The sequence below is a fragment of the Aedes aegypti genome, chromosome 1 (genome assembly GCF_002204515.2).
Source record: "Aedes aegypti strain LVP_AGWG chromosome 1, AaegL5.0 Primary Assembly, whole genome shotgun sequence".
Classification (NCBI taxonomy): Eukaryota; Metazoa; Arthropoda; class Insecta; order Diptera; family Culicidae; genus Aedes; species Aedes aegypti.
The window spans coordinates 105,241,564-105,266,444 of record NC_035107.1 but is presented as its reverse complement, the minus strand read 5'-3'; the positions used below and the strand labels follow the sequence as shown (position 1 = coordinate 105,266,444).

General features: G+C 35.9%; 1 protein-coding gene across 11 annotated transcripts in view; it reads left to right on the top strand.

Annotated features, from left to right (window-relative positions):
- LOC5564400 (kinesin-like protein Klp10A) overlaps positions 1 to 24,881 on the top strand; it is a 143,814-nt gene that overhangs the window by 99,910 nt on the left and 19,023 nt on the right. For all 11 annotated transcript variants that reach the window (XM_021844438.1, XM_021844472.1, XM_021844470.1 and 8 more), the window contains one exon: positions 6,791 to 6,833. In XM_021844438.1, coding sequence (XP_021700130.1) covers positions 6,791 to 6,833 — 43 coding nt within the window. The remainder of the gene's footprint in view (positions 1 to 6,790; positions 6,834 to 24,881) is intronic.

The window sequence follows — 24,881 nt, the reverse complement described above, 5'->3', positions numbered from 1 at the left end:
ATGAAATTTGAAGTTATATTTTGCATGATTGAAGGAGAAGATCTTTAAAAAAAATGATTAATCTTTGTTTAAATGTCTTGTGAACAATTATAAAACCAGGGTTTTATACAACTTTGGCGACCTGTAGCAGTTTCTAGAGGCAACATCAGATTCAGCAACCCCAAATTTACTAGAGACTCATAATACAGTCAACTGTCTATAACTCGATATTGAAGGGACCATCGAGTAGGGAGGTATCGGCTTACCGAACACAAAACCAGGTATCGAGATATGCAAGACACACAAAAATATGTTGTTACGCTGTGTAATTGTACTGGGAATTACAGGGTGACCAGCGCACCGGGAAATCGGGAAAACCGGGAAAAAGCCGGGAATTTCGAATCACCGGGAGAAAACCGGGAAATATACGGGAATTTCAATTAGTACCGGGAAAATTTTGCATACCAAGTAATGTTTTAACCAGCACGATCTATACCAGTGCTTCCCAAACTTTTTCAACTTTCGCCCCCTTGAGGCCCCCAAATATGTGATTCACATATTTTAATTAAGCGCTGTACGCCAGAAAATTTCCTTGACTCGCATATCCATAGAATCATAATACAATAACTTTTATGTACATTTAAAAATATTTTCTTAAATTTCGATATCCCACAGTTACTATGAATGATTTATTGGACTGTAATTTATAATATCGATTTTAACAATATCTTGCGTGCATTATAGGCTACTGAATCAGTCATTCCATCATCTGCCGTTTCTAAAATTACTGCAATAATTTTCAGAAATTGTAAATAATAAATGTTTGATGTTTCTGGGAACGCATTTTTATCCAATCCAAATACCCTGAAACATATATGAAAATCCAGAATGTTTTTCAACTCATTGTTCAATGCAATTTTTCTAATACCAAGAAGACTCGATTTTTTTCGGTAGTTCTGAAAGTTCAAATCTGACGCATCTCCGAAAATTCTTCAAATGTATTTTTAAAACACTTTTTAAAAATACCGTCAAACGGGGCTTCTTTTGACATTATTTTCACATACCTCAACTTTGAGGATTTTTAGCTCTAAGAATTATGGACAGATTTCGATATTTTTTGCATATATTTAAGTTGTATATGTATGTAACAAATGTGCAAAACATAAAGCAAATCCAGCAAAAAATTAAAACAAATGCTTGAGTAGTGAAAAATATGTGTCCTTCAAAACAAAAAAGGGGCTACTTTGGACACTTTTAGAAAGCAATACGATTTGACAATAAAATGGTTATTTTCGCATAAAATTTCAACTGGTTCTATAGATTATCAACTATCATGATGTTCTTAGGCGTTTTTCGTTGATAAACATAACTAAGAACACTATAAAGCACGAAAAAATACACGTACCAATATAACACTTTCCAGCAGAACATGCTATTCATAGTTTTTGATTTCCAGTATGAAATTTCAAGTTTACTTACTGTTAAGTGAAACTGTCAGCTACGAGTGCTTGATTGTTTGAGTGAATATAAACGAATGCTGTAACTACCAAGTACTACGACGATTTTTAAGGTCTGATTAACAATAATTACCATTCGTTCTGTTTTTAATGATATATGAATGATATGTAGAAGGATCTCTCTAATTCCTGTAACTTAAAGAAATTTTTATTTGAAGTGAAATGCATGAAGTACAAGGATAATCCTTCGTTAAAAATTTAAATTTCACTTTTGTTAAACGTATGTTGGTTTTCAATAGTTTTGAGGTAGCATAAGAGTAGTTTATGTTTAGCAGATGTAGGGTGGAATTGCTTTGTGTTGCGGACTTACGTAAAATATGACCGATTTTTTTTTTTAAGGAATATGTCGTGAGTTTACTATTTATACGCATTAAAATATATGTGTTTTATGGCTATTAACTTATCTGAATACTTGGGTTATTTTTTTTTTTGTGGTGTAAAATATAGAAATCAACACTTTAAAATAAAAAAAGTCGTGCAATTAAGACCTTTGATCAATTATTTGTGTAAAACAATTATTTTTACACAAAATAATCACAAATTTCTATAAAACATGACGATTTGATAGTTTTGTGACGTTCCCAACAACTTTCCACGATATGTGAAAAATTCGATCATTGTTTACATACCAAATGTTTTGTGCCTTGTGATAATGTGTTCGGAATTCTTTGTTATATTTTCTTGTTTATCCTGTTATTGTTGATGTTGTTCCAAAAATAAATTATGCCTGATTGTAGAGCATATATTGGTTAATAAAAGTGCTGAAGACACAAAATGGTTCAGATTAATATTTATGCTGCAAATAAATCTAAAACGTGAGTGTCCAAAGTAGCCCCCGGAATCAAAAGTAGCCCCGTTTGACGGTACATATGAAGAAATTACGTCTTTAAAATCGTTGGAACCCGATTTTTGTTTGCTAAATTTTTCAAAATGTGTTTCTAAAATGATTTGTACCATAATAACTAATGAAAAAGAGTGCAACCAAACCATGGGCACATTGAATTTTTTTGTCCGTTTTAAAAACTCATGATATTAAAAAAACCTGAATGCATCACACAATCATCAAGTGTTGTCTATCATAATTTGAAAATGATCATGATTAGAGATATAACGGTTTAAGGTAAAATAGTCCTGGAAATAGTTAAGTTTGGAATTGATTAACCATCAGATATGTGTTCTCCAAAGGTTATGAGTAATTATTTTCAAATGCTCCCGTGTTAGCTTTTTAGCCCCCCCCTTTCTAGATTTTTCGCCCCCCAAATTCTGTTTTGAAAATTTTCGCCCAATTGAGCCTGAAAATAGCCCCAGTGGGGTGGATTCGCCCACTTTGGGAATCACCGATCTATACATCTATACTTTAGTGGATTTTTACTAAAGTTTTTGAATTCGAATCCCAAGTTAGTCAATAAAGCCAAGAACATATTCTTTATTTTCTATCACAAATAATTGCCCTGAGAAAATGTTCCGTAAATTCGGGTGAAATTGATCGGTAGGGTGAAATTGATCACCCTATCACACGATTTTATTTCTTACTAATAGAGCAGAAATATCAATGTCAACTGTAGTAAATGAACTTTGTCTCAACAATGGTCAAATAGTGTGTTGTGAAGTTTTTTGAGTTAAAGAATGCTTGTTTCGATGAAAATTGTGTAAAAATGCATAATCATCCCAAGTAGCACACGAAACATCTTCCAAAGAGATCCTTTTTAAAAATGGTTTCAATCGCGTATCAATAAAAGCATCTGTAACTTACATGGTTCTAGTTCGGTTGCATATCAATGTCAAGGCTCATAAAGTTTCATATCCGTTCCAATGAATATGCATTTCACTTCTTGTTTGACGTTCAACATTTTTGAAACGACAAGATTTGCTGCAAATGTGCTTTGCAAATAGCAATGAAGTCAAGTTTGTCAAGATGTTTCCAGCAACTTTTCAAACAAACTCTTGAAACTTCTCCCAAAATGCCGGTTTTAATGTTATGTTTCAAATTACTTTCATTTAAAGCATCCGCAACTTGCATTCAATTTTCGTTTCCATACCCACAACTCAAGAAGATTCATCCCAGTTGCGACCAAGTTGCACTAAACTACGTGTATGACAGCTAGAAGTTTGTTTGTTTGAATCAAGTTACAAAATGGTTGAGTTGCACCTTACGTATCATCTAACAACGAAAACATGGTCTAGCAACAGTTTGTTTGTTTGAATGGTGTTTTTTATATGTTGCGCGGAAGTTTTTGCAAAAAGTTTAGATTATTTCAGGCGTGGTCTAATTTCGACAGTAATGAACTTGTATTCCGAAGGGTGCAGTAAAGTTGAAAGCAACAAGCTTTGATTAATGGGCCATGTGGTCGCTTTTATAGTGCATTGGCGAAGCAATTGTTCGAAGAGCTGTTGGAGTAGTGAGTAGAGGAGAAGCTTGGTGATCTTGAGGTCGGAGGTTTAGTTCTCGTTCATATTTTTGTTTTCATTTATTTTTTCTCAAGTATTTTGCCACAAATAAGTAATTTCGATATAACTTAAATATGTTGCAAACACACTCACCTCTTGCGCTTTTTGCGTTGCTGTTCAGTGCAATTGAAAGTCATATTTTCAACCATTGACAACTTGGATTAGTTTCAAGAGATTATTTTATTCTTGAGTTGAAACAAACTGTGCTGCTTGGGGTAAGGTGTGGTATTCACAGACTTCCATAAACTTCTAGTTCTAAACAAGGATGTGAACATAGTGTCAGCGTAAAAGTTTTTGAGGATGCTTAAAATATTTCCCCAGAACAGATTTTATCATCAAAATTCATAGCAATTCGTTCCTTTGGTTAAAATAATAGAATTTCTGTTAGTTATTTTGAAATTCCTTTGGAAATTGCCTACATTCAGGCGTTTTACGCGGTACTCTTGAAATTTAATTACGAATCATCTCCGTAAATATTGCATTGTTAAGAATTTGGCAAGCATAATCGGATTCAGGGAGCCCAAATTAAGTAAGTAGAGTTGTTTTTTAAACTAACAATAATCACATTGTGATCAATTTCACCCCGAAATGGGATTCCCCGATTTTTTATTTTAAAGATAATTTTTAGCATCAAAATCACATTTGTTAGAAAAAATCGTTACATTAACCAATGAGGCTCACCGTCGTACTTGTTTTCCTGCATTTATTTGATTGACATTGACAACATTACAGAACACAGATCAGAAAAACGGTGAAAAATGATCAATTTCACCCGAAATTACGGTTCTAGATTTGTGTGGATGACACATAACAAAAATTATATGCTGATGACCATGGAACGAAATGTTGAACAATTGATATATTCATTTTTATGTCTACCAAACCTGTGACCGTTTAAAATTTAAACTATGATTCATTCAAAGATTGCTCGATCCCATAATATAAACAAGGATCAATCTTTTTTTAGCACTGAACTTGTTCATAACAAATTTTACGATTACATAAACTGACCGTCGTAAAATATCGTTTCATAGATCAAACTGAAATTTAGCAGAATCAGTATAAGCCCAGAAAATTTGAATGCGCAGCAAAATATCTGATTTCCGTCTACCCCTAATAGAAATGCTTTGGTTTAAACAAAAAACTCGTACTTAAAAGTCGTTTGAAATAGTAAAAAAAATCGCAATAATGTTTCTTAGCATATCATTAAACCGGGAATATTTTTTAAATATCAGAAAAAACCGGGAGAAAACCTGGAATTTGAAATTGACTTTTCACTGGACACCCTGGAATTAAGGGGACACGGGAGACCGTGTTATTTTCCCTATCTTTCGTATCACTCTAACAATTATCATCAAAACTTTGTGGAAGCAAATCTCGAGTTTTAATAAACCGATGAAGCTGAAAATTTATCTGGTTGTGCACTACATATATTGAATCATAGTGATACATTTTCGCATCGATATATGTAGTGGTTCTTGGGATTTGCTTCTTGAAATAGATAAGGTGATTATGATGACGTCCCGTGCGGCCTTAATGAACATATGTATGTGCAGACGGAATTTCAACTTTGTAATGACTGTCTTTCAGATGGATTTCTCTATCTTGATATAAGCACTTGGCCGGCGCCGAAATCAAATTCTATGCTCCACCAACACCTTGTGAAATGTATCATCTTATTGATTAAAAGTCCAAATTAATAACTTAGTTTTAGATGTAGTAAGTATACTCTATTGGTTTGCAGAAATCGTAAAAAACATATTGTACAGGCGTAGGGTTAAAACGAATTTATTTATTCTATACTATTTTTGATATGTCTTATACGAGTTTTTTTCGAATGAATTGTCGATGTTTGTTTTTCTCATTTCCTTTAATGTTTCAAACATAGCAATTTGTTAAAATCTTCGGCTTTTCTGTGTCTTTTTATTAAATTACTCGCTATATTCTTTTCCAAGTGCCTTCCCACAATCTGTACAAATTGGTCCACTAGGTCTTTATTTCTTCATTAGATGAGGTTTTTCTCGTTTCAGTTTCGCAAAACACCTCTATTCAGTTCAGTTCGGTTGCGTTAGATTTCCACCACATGTACATACACACCCTTCTATCAGTTCAGTATTTATTTGGTGGGTTGTGGAGGCGCGCGCTTCTGTTGTGTACCTTCCAAAATAAGCACTTTATCGTTTCGCGAACGCACATTGGGACGAAAACAAAAAAAAGCGGGTCATGCGCGTTTGTGCTAAAACTATTGGGTTCGACATATTCAACAATGTTTCATTATTTTTTTAGGTGGTACTCTCCATCAGTATAAGAGATAGAGCCATAATCTAATAATAGAAGACATAATCTACGAAGTATCATAAAATAATGTCACCTATAATATTTTCTTGGACAGATTTTAATTGCGACGATAAATAACAATTTTTGTTCTAAATGTATACAACCTGACTTGATTTTTTAATATCTAAATGAAGCACTTCAAAAACTAATGACACATTGTAGAACGCTATACCCAATAGTTGGAGCACAAACACACATGTTTCATTTTTCAGATTTCGTCCCACTGTGCGGCAGGGGGACTGTGCAACTGCCACAATGTCCAGCACCACCACAACCACTAATTACAGTATTTTTTTCCCTTTATTATTTTCTTCTCTTGCAACGCAACCCAACACCACTGGCGGTCGTCATCAACGTCATGTTTGGCGGACAAATGTGCGGTGCCCTATGTTTCGGATATCATCATAACCATCATCTGTACCACCACTACGGCCGAACTACACCTTCAACAACCCTCTTCCCACACCTTGGCGGAAAAAAATGCAACAACTTCATCGGCTACCTCGCAGAATGCTACACAAGGTGCAATCAGCAGGCTCAACCTAGTGAATGGTAAGTGTTTGATACTGTTTTTTGTCTCATGCTCATTTTCATGTTCTCTCGCCGCAACGGGTAAAAGTGTGGGCGGATGGGTTGCCTCTTTTATCCAACGAAGGCACAACGCCTCGTATACAATATTGTATGCAAGATCAGCATTGCTTGGAGTTGCACCGTTTATGGCCGTTTGCATATATCATATACAGTATTGGACAATACATTTGTTACTTTTTCGATATTCCATACAAAATGGTCAACTTTAGAGGATTAGATCTACTATTGATATTACTATAGATAATTCTTAATTGACCGGTTTGAATGAAATTTTCTCCGTTTTTAGACCTTATCTCGCGTTCAGTATCATAAGGGCCTAACGACTTCTCTTCATCAATTTTCTCTTTAACTAATTATACTTGTCCGGTGAATAATTTTGGCTTCTCTTTTTGATTTAGTAGAAACTATTCATCATCCTTCGTTATCAACATTGAAAATCGTTGATTTTCGTATACTTATTCAAAGAAAACGTCGATGAAGAGAAATCGATCACTGCAGGTACGCTTGTATGATACGAGATATGTTTATTGTTGATTGATTTTCACAAATCACAAGCTCAAAAGCACCGAAAAAAATGAAGGAATAGCTTCATGGTGTTTTATGCAAAGTTGTATTTTAAGAGGAGATGGACAATCCGACTAAAGAAAGTTTATGAGTAGGTCTTATTCAGATAGGATAATTTCCCTATTATTGCGGTATTCCCTATTATTACGGTACCCTCATTATAATCGAAAACTCTATTTTCTATGGATATTATTGATGATGATGAATATATTTCCAAGCGGATTCAGACGAATGCTTTCAAAATTAAGGCGAAGTAGGCCATCATTGCAATTTGTACGCGTCGTTGATGATTGTTGCTAATTTGTCTCCAGATTTTGAATCGAAAAAAATCAGTTGATTTTGCACTGAGACAGCTGAAAAAGTATCAGCATACTTTATGCATGTTAGCGCGTACAGTGATACTTTTTCAAGACAATATAAACTATCAAGACTGAGTTTTATCACTTTGAAATTGCAAGCTGTAAAGTCATCATCGCTGCGAACGAATGACGGGCTACTTAGCCTTAAACGATTTTGATCGTTGGAAGAACAGTTTTAAATAAAACATCAAGAAAATCCTTTATTTTTAACCGGAACGGATGTAATGGAACTGATTCCATAGGCTTGGAAAAAACTATATATATTTTTGAGAAAAAGCATATAACGCAATAATAGGACAATAAAAATAGATTTTTTCCTATTATTGCGGTATCTGTGAATCTCATTCAAAAGTTCGAAATTTTAATAGTCGTATTAAATGTAACTGTAAGAAACATTTTTTATTATTATGATTCTGTTTAGTTACATTATTTGGTGCCATTCATACATTTATTCATTCAAACTATAGAATTCTGTTTATCATCACTCTGTAGTTGCTCTTATTTACAAATGGCAAACATGCGTTGATAAACTAAGAAACAAGATGATTGGGAAGCAATCTTTTAAAATTGCATGGAATTGGTGAAAGTTAATGAAACATCTATTTGATGGGTACCGAAATTGTAGTAATACTTAAGTTAAAAATCCTAGTGGGTTCACTTATGGCATACACGTTATTGTGCGAAAACAAAATATTTCGTTTATACAAACGCTTCCACTGCTTTGATCTGCTTGATTCTAAACTAAACATTAGTGATCTAATGCCAAACTCTAGATGTTCTTAAAATTACTTATCCATTTGTGTCGTGTTTTTACTCTTGATTCCAAAATATTGTCTACTCAACACCGAAATATAGTAACTCATGCACAGACAATAAATTATTTATATACCATTCAAAAGCTGAATTGTCCTTGACCGATCCTTACACATTGTTTTCGATTCATACATCATTTATGGAACACCATTCGACTCGTGTCGAATACATCAATTTCTGTGTCACGAAAGGTACACCGAAAAAAATCCATAGCCAGCTCTAATTGTTTGTGCCTCTAATATCAAACGGCCACAGCACCCTCGAGGAAACCAGCAGCAATCCCAATAAATGTCTATGCTACGGTATGTACAGAGCACAGGTTTTACTTTGCGTAACAATAACGGTAAAAACAGTTTTCCTTTAGGCTACTGTTTGACGAGTCTGGCGACAACGACATGTACTGTTTTGTCGCCGTTGCATACGACACAGTAACATGACGTTATCGCTGAATTACGATAATGACGGCCAGTCAAATGTCCTCAGTCATCACCGAGGTCCTGTGTGACAAATGTGTGTCCAGCGGTGACCAAGTTCACGTGGCTTGGAAGGGCTTTTTTTACTGGCCATGGGACATCCTGGTGTGATAGGGTGAAAGCTTTTCATATAAGAAAATCGGAAAACGAAAACTAGATATCAGTTTTTCAAATATTTATTTAAACAACAAGTTGCAAAATGAAGATTTTTCATCCAACGAGCTTGTCGAGTATTGCAATTACGAAAATTGTCGTTATTGGTGAATTCTTTCAAGGAGCATCGATCTTATTTTCACTTTGAATTTCTTACCTGAGTCGAATTCCGATCGTTCAACAGATGAAGAGTCAGAAGCTTATTGACTAAGTCATTGAGAGTAGAGCAATTCGATGGAGGTACTCATATATGTATAAGTTTTTCAATAGAACTGAAGCGTTATGAAGCAGTGCTGAAAAGTAACACTTTTCAGTACTGGTTTGCAAAAAATCAGTAAATTGCAAAAAAAAAAAATGTTACGGCTTATTGTCATATATTTTCAATCTCTTATCGTATCTTATATCTTATTATAAATAATTATACGTTTTCAACAACACTTCCTATATTACCCTTATGATACCCTGCCAACATTTGGTCTGTTTTGTTAAGAAAACTTCAAACTCGCTGAGTACCGGCCTAGTCTTCATCAATTTTCCCAGGATATTCACAACAGAACCACCCTATTGTACGTACATACATATGTCTATTCTCACAGAAAGCCAAGTCTTAATTGTTTCACAGTAAATGTATGCATATGCATCGAAATTCACGTCAATAATACACGACAGTCCTTGCGAGGTTGGTTTGATACATTAATGCTCTTATGATGTTATGACGGGACCTGCTGGCTGCTAGCTCGTATAGATCGATTCAATTGAACAGAGTGCAACAATGAAATGAGGAAATTCATGTGGTGTTAGAAGCAGCTAATGGTTTTATGCACGAGAAATGCATATTTGGCGCATTAAATAAATGTTCTTTTTTGCATCCTAGCAAATTACAACTTATAGGCATGTTACATCTTTTCACTTTTTTATAATTCGTACGGTCTGATATGCATTATTTGGTGCGTGAATGCGTTCAAAACATCAGCGACCCAAAAATTGTTCACATCATGTTCTTGTTCTCTCGTTCGGTATCATAAGAGCGTAACTGCAGTGAATGATTTCTCTTCGTAGATTTTTTCTTAAGCTGATTAGCCGGTCGAAAGTTTTAGACAGTTGTTTTTGGATCAATAGAAAGTTCTCATCGTCCTTTTTTATCCTCGATCATAAATGTCCCGATTTTTTTTTGCACTTCGTTTATTAATCCAAAAAAGTATATGCAGAGAAACCGATCACTTCAGATACGTCTTCATGATACTATACTAAACATATCTGACCGTCCACAAATTACGTAACGCTCGATGGGGAGAGGAGGTATCCTCAAGCGTTACGACTCATACCAAATGTTGAACATTTTTATACCAAAAGCGTTAAAGAGGAGAGGTGGTCAACAATTTCAAATTTCACCGTTACGTTATAAATGGGTACTGCCAGATATGTATCATGCTTAAACTACTATAAGTCAATATTCGATAACTTCAGCATGTTATAATTTACCTATCCCATGCATTTTAACGACTACAAAGTCGAATACGTCTATTTCGTGATAAACGAATTGTTAGCAATTTTTGTTTCTAGTTTTTTCAATCGAAGCCATTGATTTTGTAATAATTGTACATTTTGTGTAAATACCCAAGTTCAGGGGTTACCGTCCATTCAAAATAAAGTCTCCTTGGCATAACGTCCCCACTGGGGCAGACAAAGCTTTTCATCTTTGTGTTCTTTTAGCACTTCCATAGTTTCTCATTGAGAGCTCACTCGACCCAAGTTGCCATTTCTCCATTCGTATATATTTTTGCATATACAATTGTTATGTCCAAAGAAGTCAGTTCGGTTCGACGGTGGTTAAGTCCATCCATGAAGCGCAACGTGAGAGGCTAGTTTGCTCTTTCGATATCTTTGCATTCCTTTGCGATGACAGAATCGATGTTACGTCGACATATCGGTCGTGAGACGACGGGGACTGTCATTTCAGCGCAGTGGAGTGCTTCTTCTTTCTATTTTGCATTTGTATATCGTGTGGCAGGTACGATGACGTTCTGTGCCCAGGGAGGTAACCACTCGGCTAAGTTTATTCGATTCGGTTTGCACGTGTTCGTCTGGACGGTGCTTCGTTGAAGCCCAAGCAGAAAGTTCGTTTTCTTTTACCGATTCAATGTGTTCTACTGCTACTGCCCAAACCGAAAGTTGGTTTATTTTTCGTCGTCGCCAAAGTTTTTTTTTTTATTGAGTGCTTCTTGATGGCCCAAACAATCAAGCTCGGGTTTTCGCATCGCCGGAGTGATTTTTTTTGTGCAGTGAGGATGCTGAATAAAGTGGAATACGGCTGCTCAGTTAAGTATGGATGCAATTTGGTGAGCTCGTTTCATGCTCTTATTTTGAATGTACAATATATTTCGAAACGTATTTTTGTCCTGACAACGGTAGGAATGTTGTTTATATGAATTGATTTCCCAAAATATGATTAGCTCGTCACTGTGTCGACTTAAACTCTTTTACATGTTTTGCATAACAGTAGCCGTACATATATACATTTCATTTTATCTTATTCTTATCTTTTTATATAAAAAACCCTTTTGACTGGTTCGACGCTGGAATTGTCGACTTACCGTATGTTCACGTTGTCTTTGAAGTACTGTTTGGTGATTTTTTGAACTGAGGTTGCATAAATTGCATCGCTTACCATGGTGAATCCTGATAGTGCAGCTATGATCCCTCCCCACTAACGAAAACTCCTTCCCTCGAAAACCATGAAGATGCAGAGGTATACTCGGTATTTAGTAACAATGGATGTCATACTAACATTCCTTCCCTTCCCGATGACCGTAAGGACGTGGCCGGCGTCGCTATTGACTTTATAATACAGTAATGACTCGATTTTGTCAGCCCCACACAAGGTCACAAAATCACACTGGAATCCAAAGATCCACGTTGCAATTAATGCATTCACACTGAAATTGCAAGATACATACATGGGAATCCCAAGATCCAAACTGGACTCTCACAATGCACAAATAAATTCCACAATCTATATTAGGGGTCATTCAAAAATGACGTCCATCAGGGGAGGGGGGGGGGTCTACGAAAGTGTGACAGTGCATGTATTAGCTATTGGAAAAAGCGTGACAGAGGGGGAGTGGGGTGGGTCTATAAATCCCAAAAACGATAGACGTCATATTTGAATCGTCCCTTATCATAGAATCCACACTGTAGCTCCAGGATCCACACTGGAAAACCAATATAGACACAAGTATCCCAGGATCCACATAAAATCCCAGAATCCACTATGAATTCAAAGGATCGATAATTAAATACCACTATCCACATCAGAATCGCAGGATCCTCACTAAAATACGGCAATTTACAATGGAATCACAAGATTCATTCTAGAATCAAAGGATTTCCGAAATTCACACTGGAATCCCAGGTTCCACACTAGAAACCCAGAACCCACACTAAAACTCCAGGATCCAAGCTAGAATCCCAGGATTCACATTTGCATCCCAGTATCCACACTGGAATCCCAGGATCCATATTAGAATCCCAGGATCCACAGTACAAGGATCTACACTGGAATACCAGAACCCACACTATAATCCCAGGATCTACACTAGAATCCCAGGATTCACACTGAAATCCCAGAATCCTTACTGGAATATCAGGATCCATACTGGAATCCCAAGATTTACACTGGAATCCCAGGATCCACACTACAATTCTACGATCCAAAATAGAATCAAAAATATAACACTGGAAAACAACATGATCCATTCTTCAATCTCGAAATTCACGCTGAAGTCCCAGGATCTACACTAGAATCCCAGAGCCCACACTGCAATTCAGGATCCATACTGTAATAACAGGATCCATACTGAAATCCCAGGATTCCAGTGTGAATCCCAGGATCCACACTCGCAACCCAGTATTCACACTGGAATCCTAGGATTCATATAAGAATCCACAATTCAATATCAAGATCCACACTGGAATAAAAGGATCTACACTGAAATACCAGGATTTTTACTGCAGTCCAAAGATGTACAATGAAATCCTACGACCATACTAGAATCAAAATATAAAACTGAAAAAAACATGATCCATTTTGATTCAAAATTTTTGAAATCTCGAAATTCACGCTGAAGTCCCAGCATCTACACTACAATCCCTAGACCTTTCATTGCAAAAGATAAAATTTTTGCATTCGTATCAAAATTTGCATTACAAAAAAGATCCTGGAGGCATCAAATCCAGGCACCGACAGCATGGCTTTGTATAAAGCCGTTGATGATTCCGCAAGGTTAAGGAAGACCCTATTTATTCTAGTCTAATCCGTGCAGTATACTCGTGATAATCTGAAGTGCTCTATATTTCTTATCAAAAGCATCATCGAATCAGCAGTTAGCACTAGATTATCCTTATTCGTACCTTTCCAGACAAGGAGCTTACAGTTTTCCATTTGCTCAATCCTTGCTTTACTCGATTCGTAGTCAGAACTATAAATCATTGTATGCAAGGCGTCCTTTTTCATTATTTCTCTCACGTTCCCGACGTGAGGTGCGATCTAAAAATTACGAAACGTTTGGTGTGAATAAGAAGGCTCAAACTTCAAACAAAATTTTAAAACATAAAGCGTTTTGGAGGTGGGAAGGGGGTCAAAAATTCCTAATTTTAGCGTTTCGTAATTAATGGATGCAGCCTAAGTACTAGGCTCGCTCTTTGTCGAACTCATGTGTACCTAGTGCAAGTCGCGATGTCATCTAGTGGTGCCTAACGTTGTTATGTTTCCACGGTCACCACAAATCGTACACACATTAAGTGCTTGCTGGTTCTACCCTTTCTGGTCTAGTAGATAGAGTAGCGTTTGGGTAGATTAGCAGCTCATGTATTCTACTTTCGGAAAGCACATATGAAGCTTTCCCGTTTCATAGCACAGCCTGGAATTTGATTAAAATTTGGAGAATTTTGTTCTATATGATATCTTTAAGCCAAATTTGAGCAAGAATTTGAACTATTTTCTTGCGTGAGTCAATATATTCCGTCGCGCACGGATACTCCATTAATATCGACACGTCACAGCAATCTCGCACTCCGTACCCAGTACATAGTTCCTGCAACGTTATCTTTGGAAACGATCTCATATATAGTATGCATGTAGAGCAGGGCTGCAACCGTGTCCTGGTGGTGGACAAGGACCGTTTGCGCGAGGATAACGGACCTGAACGTAAACTAGATTTACCAAAGCAGGACAATGTGTAGTAGCATTCGCGAGTTAGACGTCGCTTGAAGCGTTCGTGTGTTGACAGCAGTAGGTGCTACCGCGAATCGACAGTGAAAAAGGACACCTGTTATATCTCAGAACGGTGCGTTCTTCGAAAGCAAATGTGTGTGCTGTTTATTTTTTGACTATTTTGTGATCGATGGTAAAAGTGTGATAAGCGATCTGTAATTGGGACAAGCATATGTGTGTTTGTAGAGTGTTACGGACGATGAAGACAGACTAAAGGACAAAGGATACAAATTTGTCTAACTACACGCTAGGGTTTTCTGTGCGTGTCAACGATTGACGGGTGCTGTATTTTTCGGAGGTAATTCACCTTTTTTACTCTTAAGTTATCGTTGGTCGTCTCGAAACCCATGTCGTGGGTGGTTACATTGTTGAAGAGTTTTGAATCAACTTGTGCGTTGCGTCGGTAGCAAATTTTAGGGTTCAGTGTTAGTTTGTACGTCGGTTGTATTGGTTCAAGTTCAAAAGTGTTTCGTTTGATTGATTCAAGTTCTGGGAAAGGATAACACTCGTCAAGATAGGGAATCATTCTATGTGGTGAGATATTAGTTTACTTTAAAATTGAATATGATTAAACTTTGAAATGCTTCCAACCAATTTCATCCAGAGGTGAATATAAATCTAGTGATCCAGACAGCAGTTAAGTCTGATAATTTGATTGATTTGTCACTACTAAACCAAATAATCATATTGTAAGCGAAATCTTCTTATTTTTTCTCTAGATTATAATTGTTGTTTTAATTTATCTTCACTTCAAATGCATAGAATAAACTAGAATGCAGAAATTATTGACATTTGGGGCTGTGTATCCCAACACCATAAATTCCCAATTTCTTCGGGTTAATATTCGTGATTATAAAAATAAATATTCGGAAAATGGCTTTCGTGGTGATTACGTTCAGGTTACCGGTACTGAATACAGGAGAACCATTTTTATTGGTATCATTTTTGGCCAACCGAAACGGAAAAAAGCTTGAGACCTAAAATTTGTTGATTTCCTAAATTTTAAAAACATATTCGTGTTACAAAAAGCTTTTGATTTGATGATCCTTTAGGAAGTGATGCTACACAAAAGTAACACAACAATCAATGTGTTTGACAATGACCAATCCCTTTGATGGAATTGCTATGGTATCCCTCCTCTAGGAAATCTTCCTGAAGAAATCTTCGGTTGGATTTATGAAATAAATAAGGGAGACTGGCTAGACTTGATCCCACGATATGTTGTCTGACTCTAAAACAGTATTATTTTAATTAATTGTATGCAATACTTCGTCTGGTTTCTACGAAAGTCATTGTCAGAGCTGGAAATCCATCAGATGAATGTTTTAAGCGAATTCCATCCAGAATAAGTAGAAATTATTCGAAATCGTGCTATTCGATTTGGATTAAATTTTGCATATGTTTTCAATGTGGTACAATAAGTGTTTTCCATAATGAAATCGATCATTTTGACTCTGAAACTGGCCTAAGAGTTTTTCCATGCAATTTATTTGGAAACAATTATAGCTTCGAATCGGTTGGTTTTAGAGAAAAACGTTATATGAAGAAGTTGTAGTGGATCATGTAGGCTACATAAGGTAATAAACACAGTAAACTATTTTTTTTACTCATAAAAAGTTTAAAAGTGAAACTTATTTTTGAATTATTTAAAAATTCCATTTCAATATATTTTTAAATTTTCACCATAGATTCGTGATAGGAAATAGATAATTGGGACAAAGTTCCATGATGGAGACATTTTTGTAGTAAACAAGTTTTTGTAAGAGTAACTGTTAGACGGTTTGATGATCTTGAACATATTGAGCATCTTGAATCATTATTCCACCATATTCTGAACCATAATTATTATCATGATCATTCCTCTAGAAGTGGCCATTTTTGAGTTATTTGAAGTTTATGCAAAAAAAATCAATAATGAAATAGACCATTTTCAGTTATTCGCGATTGATCCTCCATCAAGATCAATATATAGTGATATATTAGGGCGGTTCAATTTTAAAAATGTTTGAAAATCCTATCTCCCATATCTTTCTTACCATCCTTACCATAAAAATAGTGTTTTGTGAAATTTTCAGCTTTCCAGGTTGTGACCCAAAGACGATATAGGTTATATGGAAATTACTGTGGGGAAATTTTGAAAAATGTTCCAAACCGTTAGTACTCGGAAACCTATTCTACTTGATGTAGAATCGTTTTTCTCTAGAATCAAGTGTTTCGGAGCTATATATGTGTGTTTGAAAAAATCGTCTCAAATTTTCAGAACTTGAAGATTTAAATAACTGAAATCAAACGCAAATCTTAACATTCCCTTACGTTAAATGTGTTTCAGTTTATTAAGAATCAATTTGAAAGATATAAGCAGGCGACACTTAGTCCCTCATCGTCCATTAATAACGTAATGCTCTAGGGGGAGGGGAGGAGTAAGCTCAAGCGTTATGATTCATACAAAAATTTGATTTATTTTTATACAAAATGCGTTACGGACGGAGGGGAGGAGGTCGAAAATTACCAATTTTAGCGTTACGTAATAAATGAACGATGCCTTGGAAACTTCCATTTTCTTAGAATTGTGATATCTCTGACGATAAAATGAGTTATAGAAAAATTATAGAAAAAAAGAAAAATCAAGTCTCCCAAGTTAAACAAATTTGTATTTACAAGAGAGATTTGGAAAAATTGGATTATATACAGGGATTTCGATTAATGCCTTACTAAACTAGTATATTTCAATACATGATCGATGGTTACAATGTCCAGGCAAATATTGAAAATGGGATTAGTAGCTTATTTGGCACCTAATTAAAAACCTTTATTATGAATAACTCAGTATATCAACATTTAACGTACGTATATGATAAACGTACGCATAAAGATACAAAAGGTCAAACATTATTACTTAGTGGAAAATTATATCTTTTTTAAGTGTCTTCCTTTTGTCTTCCAACCTCTGGTCATTATGAATTTTTGTAAAAGGTTCACGTGTTCAAACATGTTGATTATTTTCTCCTACTCTGAAATTTTTCATATCAATTAAAAATATTATATTTATAAGCATGTTTACATCTCACAAATAATTGTTTATTATGGTCTAATCGCTTAGGGCCGTCCATAAATGACGTAGCATTATTTCACTGATTTTTTGCACCCCCTCCCCCCTCGTAGCATTTCGTCACAAATGCTGGTACTCCCCCCTGGAAAATACGTAGCATATCGCGAAACCCCCCCCCCTTATTTTTTTATTTGTTTTTCTTAGTGACTGGGTTGAAACAAAAAAATGGGATTGAGGAGTTCAATACAAAGTTTGCTATTGATTACTGACGGAAATGAAAGGATAATCTATTCTAGGGTTCATTCAAATATTACGTAACGCAAAATGTGCCAACTTTAGACCCCCTCCTTCCCCCACGTAACAGCTTTTGTATGGAAAATTTTAAATTTCTGTATGAACCGTAACACTATGTAAGACCCCCTCCCTCCCCCTGTTGTGTAACGTAATATTTAACGGTCCCCTAACAGTTTGATATACAGCAGCGCTTAAAAGTAATAAAATACAATACAATAATCTCTATTAATATTTCAGTTGATTTTCCTTATCGTTTCCATACTGAATTAATCTTACACATTAACGAGTTATTAACAAAATTTAATGATAGGGCAATTTTATTAACACACGAATCTATTATCCTCATTAATATTCAGGCTATTCCATCAAGAGCATTGATATATCAAAACAAATGATGAGTTGATTGGGTGGAGATCTCATGCAGCATTGAAGGCATAATTTACGGAATAAATATCTTACTTTAAATTTAATATTTGCCAAGAAAAGCATATATTATTTTCTTGAAGAAATAAAGCCCCAACAGAAAATATGGATAAAACAAAAACGGCTGACTTTATGTCATGTTAACAAATGGCAGAAAAAAAGTACTCCAAGTAGTTAGAGCATTGATTTTTAATCAATCCATTAAACTTATTTCGTTTATTTATAAATTTATTGATTTGGACACGAATATAATATAATATTCACATCATTATTTAAAGCTTCAAAACATCTGTTTGATTGCATTTATCTAGAAAATCTGAAGTTTCATAGATATTTTTTCAATATTGTCATATAAATGTTTTGAAGCTTAATCATACTTTTATAACCCAAGTTTATAAGTAAAAAAGAAAAGAAGTGTCATAAAAAAAATTGTATGCAATTTTTCTCAGCGCCTTTCTTTTTACGGACTTGATTCAAAATGCTACGTCCACTAGCTAGGACCCCTCCCTCCCCCTCGTCACACTTCATCACAAATTCGTGAAGACCCTCCTCCCCCCTAAAAAGCTACGTCATTTATGGACGACCCCTATCAAAGTGAATCCTGTGACCCAATGATCCCCCCCCATTAACAAACATCCCTTCCAGTAATCTTTGTGTAAATGTAGAGGTCTCCAAATAGCAAAGGCTACACACTAGGATTCCTTCTCCTAATCCCACCTGACTGCAAGGACGTGGCCGGCGCCGTTATTGACCTTGTAATAGAAGCACTAACATTATGCACACTGAAGAAGATTATGGCCTAACCCAGCCGAACTTCTAGTTTATTCTTTGCACATCTTCACTGATTTCAGTCAATCACGAAACAGCAACTATTGTAGTCAGTCTAAGCTAAGCTAAGGGGCGGTCCATTAATTACGTTAGACAATTTTGGTGGTTTTTCGAACCTCCCCTCCCCCCATGATAAGATTTTTTGTATGAAAATAAAAATAATATGTATGGTGCGTAATAAATCTTAGGGGCCCAGATAGCCGTAGCGGTAAACGCGCAGCTATTCAGCAAGAAGAAGCTGAGGGTCGTGGGTTCGAATCCCACCGGTCGAGGATCTTTCCGGGTTGAAAATTTTCTCGACTTCCCAGGACATAAAGTATCATCGTACCTGCCACACGATATACGCATGCAAAAATGGATATTGGCATAGTAAGCTCTCAGTTAATAACTGTGGAAGTGCTCAAAAGAACACTAAGCTGAGAAAGAGGCACTGTCCCAGTGGAGACGTAACGCCAGAAAGAAGAAAAAGAAGCGTAAGTTTTTTTTTTTTTTTTTAACTTAACCCACCTCCCGCCCCCTTGGTTATGCGACCTTGCCGCGATGGGAGGGCATAATCCATTAGCCCATATGATGGAAACCAAAGGCGTAACCTGTAGTGGTGGTATCACATTTTGGCATTTTTTGCTTAAAGCCGCGTCATAATTCATATGGCATAGACGCAATAATATCTCGGATGTGATCCAACGGACATTCTGCGTCATTGACAGAATTGATGCCCATTTCAAATAATTAATCTATTCGAAATGGACATTAATACTATTGGTGACGTTCAGTTTGCCTTTTGCTAACCAGAATGATCCGTAGCCACTCTTACTATTAGCTAGCTAGATACATCGTTATCATATACGACGTAGGGAATACTTAGGAACACTTAGGAAAATGACTAGTAGATTCACTGAGTAGAAATAAGTGGCGACAATCTTATTTTCATATGGTTTTTACATTTCCATAATAAGAAATACCTCTTTTGTAACAGCGGTATAAATAATCTAATTCCAGCTTCATTTTCGCAAAATTTACAAGTAGAAAGTAAGCGTTGTGAAGCATTGCATTTGCCACCGAAAAGTGAATCTAGTAGGAGACTGTAATAGAAGCCTAAGGTAACTTTACTCTTCAATATTCACTATAAAAAATGACTATGGAAAGTAAGACGCTGAGATCGATCATTAGGGTACACTTGCTAGTTTCGAAAAATTGTTGAACAGACAAGGAAAGCGACTTTTTTCTTTAAGGATATATGAACGTAATGACCAATAAATATTTTTAACAACAAAAAATGAAATTAACTAGAACTACTACTAAACAGCCTAATTTTGTTAAGACTTGACGACACTTGACATTTAAGACTCTAATCTTACGTAAAAGACAATAGTAATCAGAATAGCACTTGAATGACAAATTATTCAAAACCATTTCGACTAGACAGTATTAGTAATGCACTACTATTTCAAACAAATTCTACACTACTATTTCAAACAAATTCTAATGGAGCTGCTGATTTTCATAATGCTTCCTTTTCTCAGAAGCAAGGGAATATGGGTACTTTTCAAAAACTACCACGTCACAATACTAATAAAAAAACAGTGTTCATGTGGGCGCCATTGCCTAGTCCGTCTGAGTATTGGTCCTGGTAGAGGGGAAACTTGGCAAAAGCCAGACCGAGGGTTCAGCCTTGACAAGTTAAGCTGTCAGGCAGCTCCAACTGAATACCATACAAAAAAAAAAAAAACTTAACCCACCTCCCGCCATAATCCCTTAAGTAATAAATTGGAGAGTACTTAAGCTAAGCTAAGGCAGAGTTGTCCGCTGTCACTATCAACGCTTGAAATTTGCTGATTTGTATAGGCCGACTGCGATACAATTCGGATCAATCTACATCATATCAATATCATGCTGTCTACTCCATCACATGTGCATTGATGGTGATGGATTAAGTTTAACCTTAAATTAAGCAGTTAAAATGGAAATTTATCAGTACGATATTTTTGACACTGTTTCAGATAGGTTGAAACTATTTGTAGGTCACTGAAAAACAGTAATAGCATGGGTAATTACCACGTTATCACTCATTCCGCAGTGATTATGATCTAGAGTGCGATGTCGCATCACTGCTGTTGGTTGTCAAATCAAAGTGATATTGATAGCTCGCAAGTGATAGTGATAGTTTTAGACCATCAGCCATCAGCTGATATGATTGATTTTAAGCAACTCTGAGCTAAGGTACACAAACATTTTCTAGTGTGTATTACTAAGGTTATCTTTTTGATAAACATTAACATTCAGATTCAAAATGTCTTTTGAAACTCAGTTTAAAATCGCTTAAAACGGCAAAGTTATAAATTCCAAACTTTTGACAGATTTTCCTTACAAGATAAAGCTCTTCTATCGTGCATGTATCCTACCACTTAACGTTGAAGTACAGTTTTTTTCAGTTTTGTCATAATTGTGTTTATCTGGAAATCGATCTTCTTGTTATATTGAGTGCCTTGATAACTAAATTTCTAAAAAAATGATTGTCTTCTCGGCACCCTGATGCTCAATTTACCCCGTCTGCCATTGAACTCGTCTGCCTCGAATAAAAATAAACTTTACTCATTTTTTTATAATTTTGACATTATTGCTGATTACACCCCGAGTTGAACCATCACAAAAGTGAAAACATTTCGCCAAATAGTGATTGGAGCTCAGCCTTTCTCAGGAACCTCTTAATGTTTCGGTGTCTTAAAAAAAAACTGTCGGTGTTTTCGGCGATCTTATTCAACAACAAGTGCAAAGACGTCGAAATCCTTTAAACGTGCACTTTTAACTCAGTACTTGTACTTGTATGATAATTCAGATTGGAGGGCAGTGCGCAATATCTTAGGGATGGTACACAAATTATGTCACGCTAAATTTCAACTTTTTCGACCCCTCCCAACTCCTTTGTCACACTTTTTGCCTGAGTCCTCCGCTTGGCTCCCCCCTTGAAGCGTGACGTAATTTGTGCACAACCTCTTATGTTCTCTGGCATCAGCTACTTTGTCTTCCAATATATGGGTCAGGTGTACGTCTATTCTACCGGTACCATAAAAAGGTAAACGCTTGATTGCTCCGTCAATATTTCGCGTTTAACCGCAGGATCTTGTTTGCTAGAGTAGGCCAATTACAGGAAGCAATTTCGCATAAAAGTTTCCCACGTAGGGTCAATAGGGGCAGTATGGTCCACCTAAGCAAAAGTTCTTGAAAAGCATAGAAAAACAATACAATTTAATCGATCCATAAGCTTAATTTGTAGTTTGAAGCATCTTCTTTCATACCACAGTTGTATTTTGGTAAAAAGATTACTTAGAATTTTTTTGGGAACATTTTTGAAAAACACAATTTTGTGTGTGACTCTACACTATACGGGGCGAAATGGTCCCCCCTACGGGGCAATATGAGCCACCATACTAAATCTTATTGTTTTAATTGGAAAACCATTTGCAAGGCTTAATTTAGAAGAAGACAATAATGTATGATAGAGTTTAATACAAAAACTGGGTTGAAGTCTGATTTGAATCATTAAATGGTATGTTTTGCTGACAGTTCAATAAATCATGGTTCTAAGAGCTTCAGTTTTCAAACATAGTCGTTCAAATAAGTTTAACCAGTTAAAAATTCTAGTTTTAATTGAAATCACGTGCGATAACAATATTGCAATTAAACTGCTAAAATGACATGCCATTTTTGGTTATCTATTTTTGTGATAAGATAGCTTTGACCGGCTATGACCATATTGCCCCGTTCCTAGATGTTTCATATAAATTATATTTTATTGAAAATTTATTTTAGAATCTATACAATTTTGTGCACATAATGCCTATGAATAATGGAAGAACGAACTGCTGTGAAAAAAATTGAAGTCAATAAGCAAAACTTTATGCAAAGCTTATTTTTACATCCAAAATCTTATAAGATTTTCGTAGTAGCATCAACATTTCAGATTTTTATCGATATATGAAGTTCCAAATCAGTTTTTTGCCTAGTTTTCACGGTGGTGACTAATTGAAGCATACTTTATAAGGTCCTAAGGTTATTGAGATCAAAATCTGTGTTTTAAGCTCAAATAAGAGGTGGCCCATTTTACCCCGTATGACCATACTGCCCCGCCTTCCCCTACCTAGATGTGGCCTCTTTCCCTTGACAAGGTTCAATTCTTGAAACAATCAATGCGCTTGGTTTTTGTTTCATAGTGCACTCATTGAAGAGTTTATTTTTAACCCTGTTAATAATTGTAAAATCGATAAAGTATTTACTCGGAAAATAAATATGGAGACGCTGTCCTTTTCCGACCCTTACGATGCAATGTTATTTTACTTAAACACCTGTGTTAACTCTATCTTTTGATATTTGGTCCATTTGTGTTAAAGATTTTAAAAATAAAGTTCACAAATTTACATCACATAATGATCACCCACTATCATGTCACTATAGTTTCATTCCATATATATGTGAGTGGTTTTTATTTGCATACTGCTTTCTAACGTGTGTGGTAAAACTACAAATGTCATGCTCTTCCATATAGCACACGATATTTAACGAATTACTCCTATGCTTCCCTGCATTTCATCAGGTCAATGATATAATAGCGTCATGCACCAGCCCACCGAGAGAAAAATATTGCAACATAGCGTGTGGACGAAGGTTGCAAGCAATCAGGAATTCGCTGGTCTACGAGGCACGCCTGCTTAAGATTTTCTCACGATACGTATAATTGCACACCCGCACATTGTTGGACTATGTCTAGTTTCTTTACTCTTAGGAAGCATCCACCGGGTACGTTACATACATTTTGCTTACTCCATGGATTGTTTGTCATGAATTCCTTATTAAAGTGGCATTATTAGTGAATGACCACATTGAACCTTTCTGGAGGAATTTATTGGGGTTCACTTTAAAAATGTATGAACTTTGATCATTTCAAAAATATGCCATCGTCTATTTCCGTTCAAGGTCTTTATGTGAACTATTTTTGAGCAATTTCATGTGTCAGGGGTGGCAACTTGGTTGAACCATTCTCGGTTGCGGTAATAGTTCTTGATTTGCATATCAGTTTGCGGAGAGAATTTTTTTTCGTTACACTTTATACTGACGTGCAATGATAGATTAAACTTGACCTGCCTTACGTAGTTCTTCAGTATTTGAGTTCGTGCTGAACACATATACCTACTCGTTAGAAAGGATCATTTTCCTTTCTATATTATTTTAACTCGCCAACCGTAACAAGCCGATCTACCATTACGTCAAGGTGGCATGGTGATGGCGTTGACTATACTGGGCTCAAGACAATTTTCACCATTGTCGTCGTCTCATGCTATTGGACGGTCGAATAATGAATGGACGACAACGATTCGAAATTCGGAAACTACACTGCTGTCCGTAAAAGCATAACTGTCCCATCTGGATTTTCGAACCAACACCTTTTTTCTTCGCAACATTCGTATTTAAATATATAGTTTACTACGCATATAAAAATTAGCACACCTTTATTCGAAAAAGTTGTGGAGAAATATTAGTTAAGTCTGTTTGTGATAAAGGCATAACAGTCTCTATATAAACTTTCAACAAAAATGCTACTGCAAAGCCATGGGACAGTTATGCTTTTATGGGTAGACTAGGTGTGGTGTGGTTTTAATGTGCGAAAAGGAAAATCAATTACCCATGCGCGTGGGGGCTTTCCAGCCTATTTCCTTTCGAAACGTTTGGCTCAATTTCAGTTCCACGATGAGTGAGTGGCTAGTGCAGTGTTGCGCCGAACATACC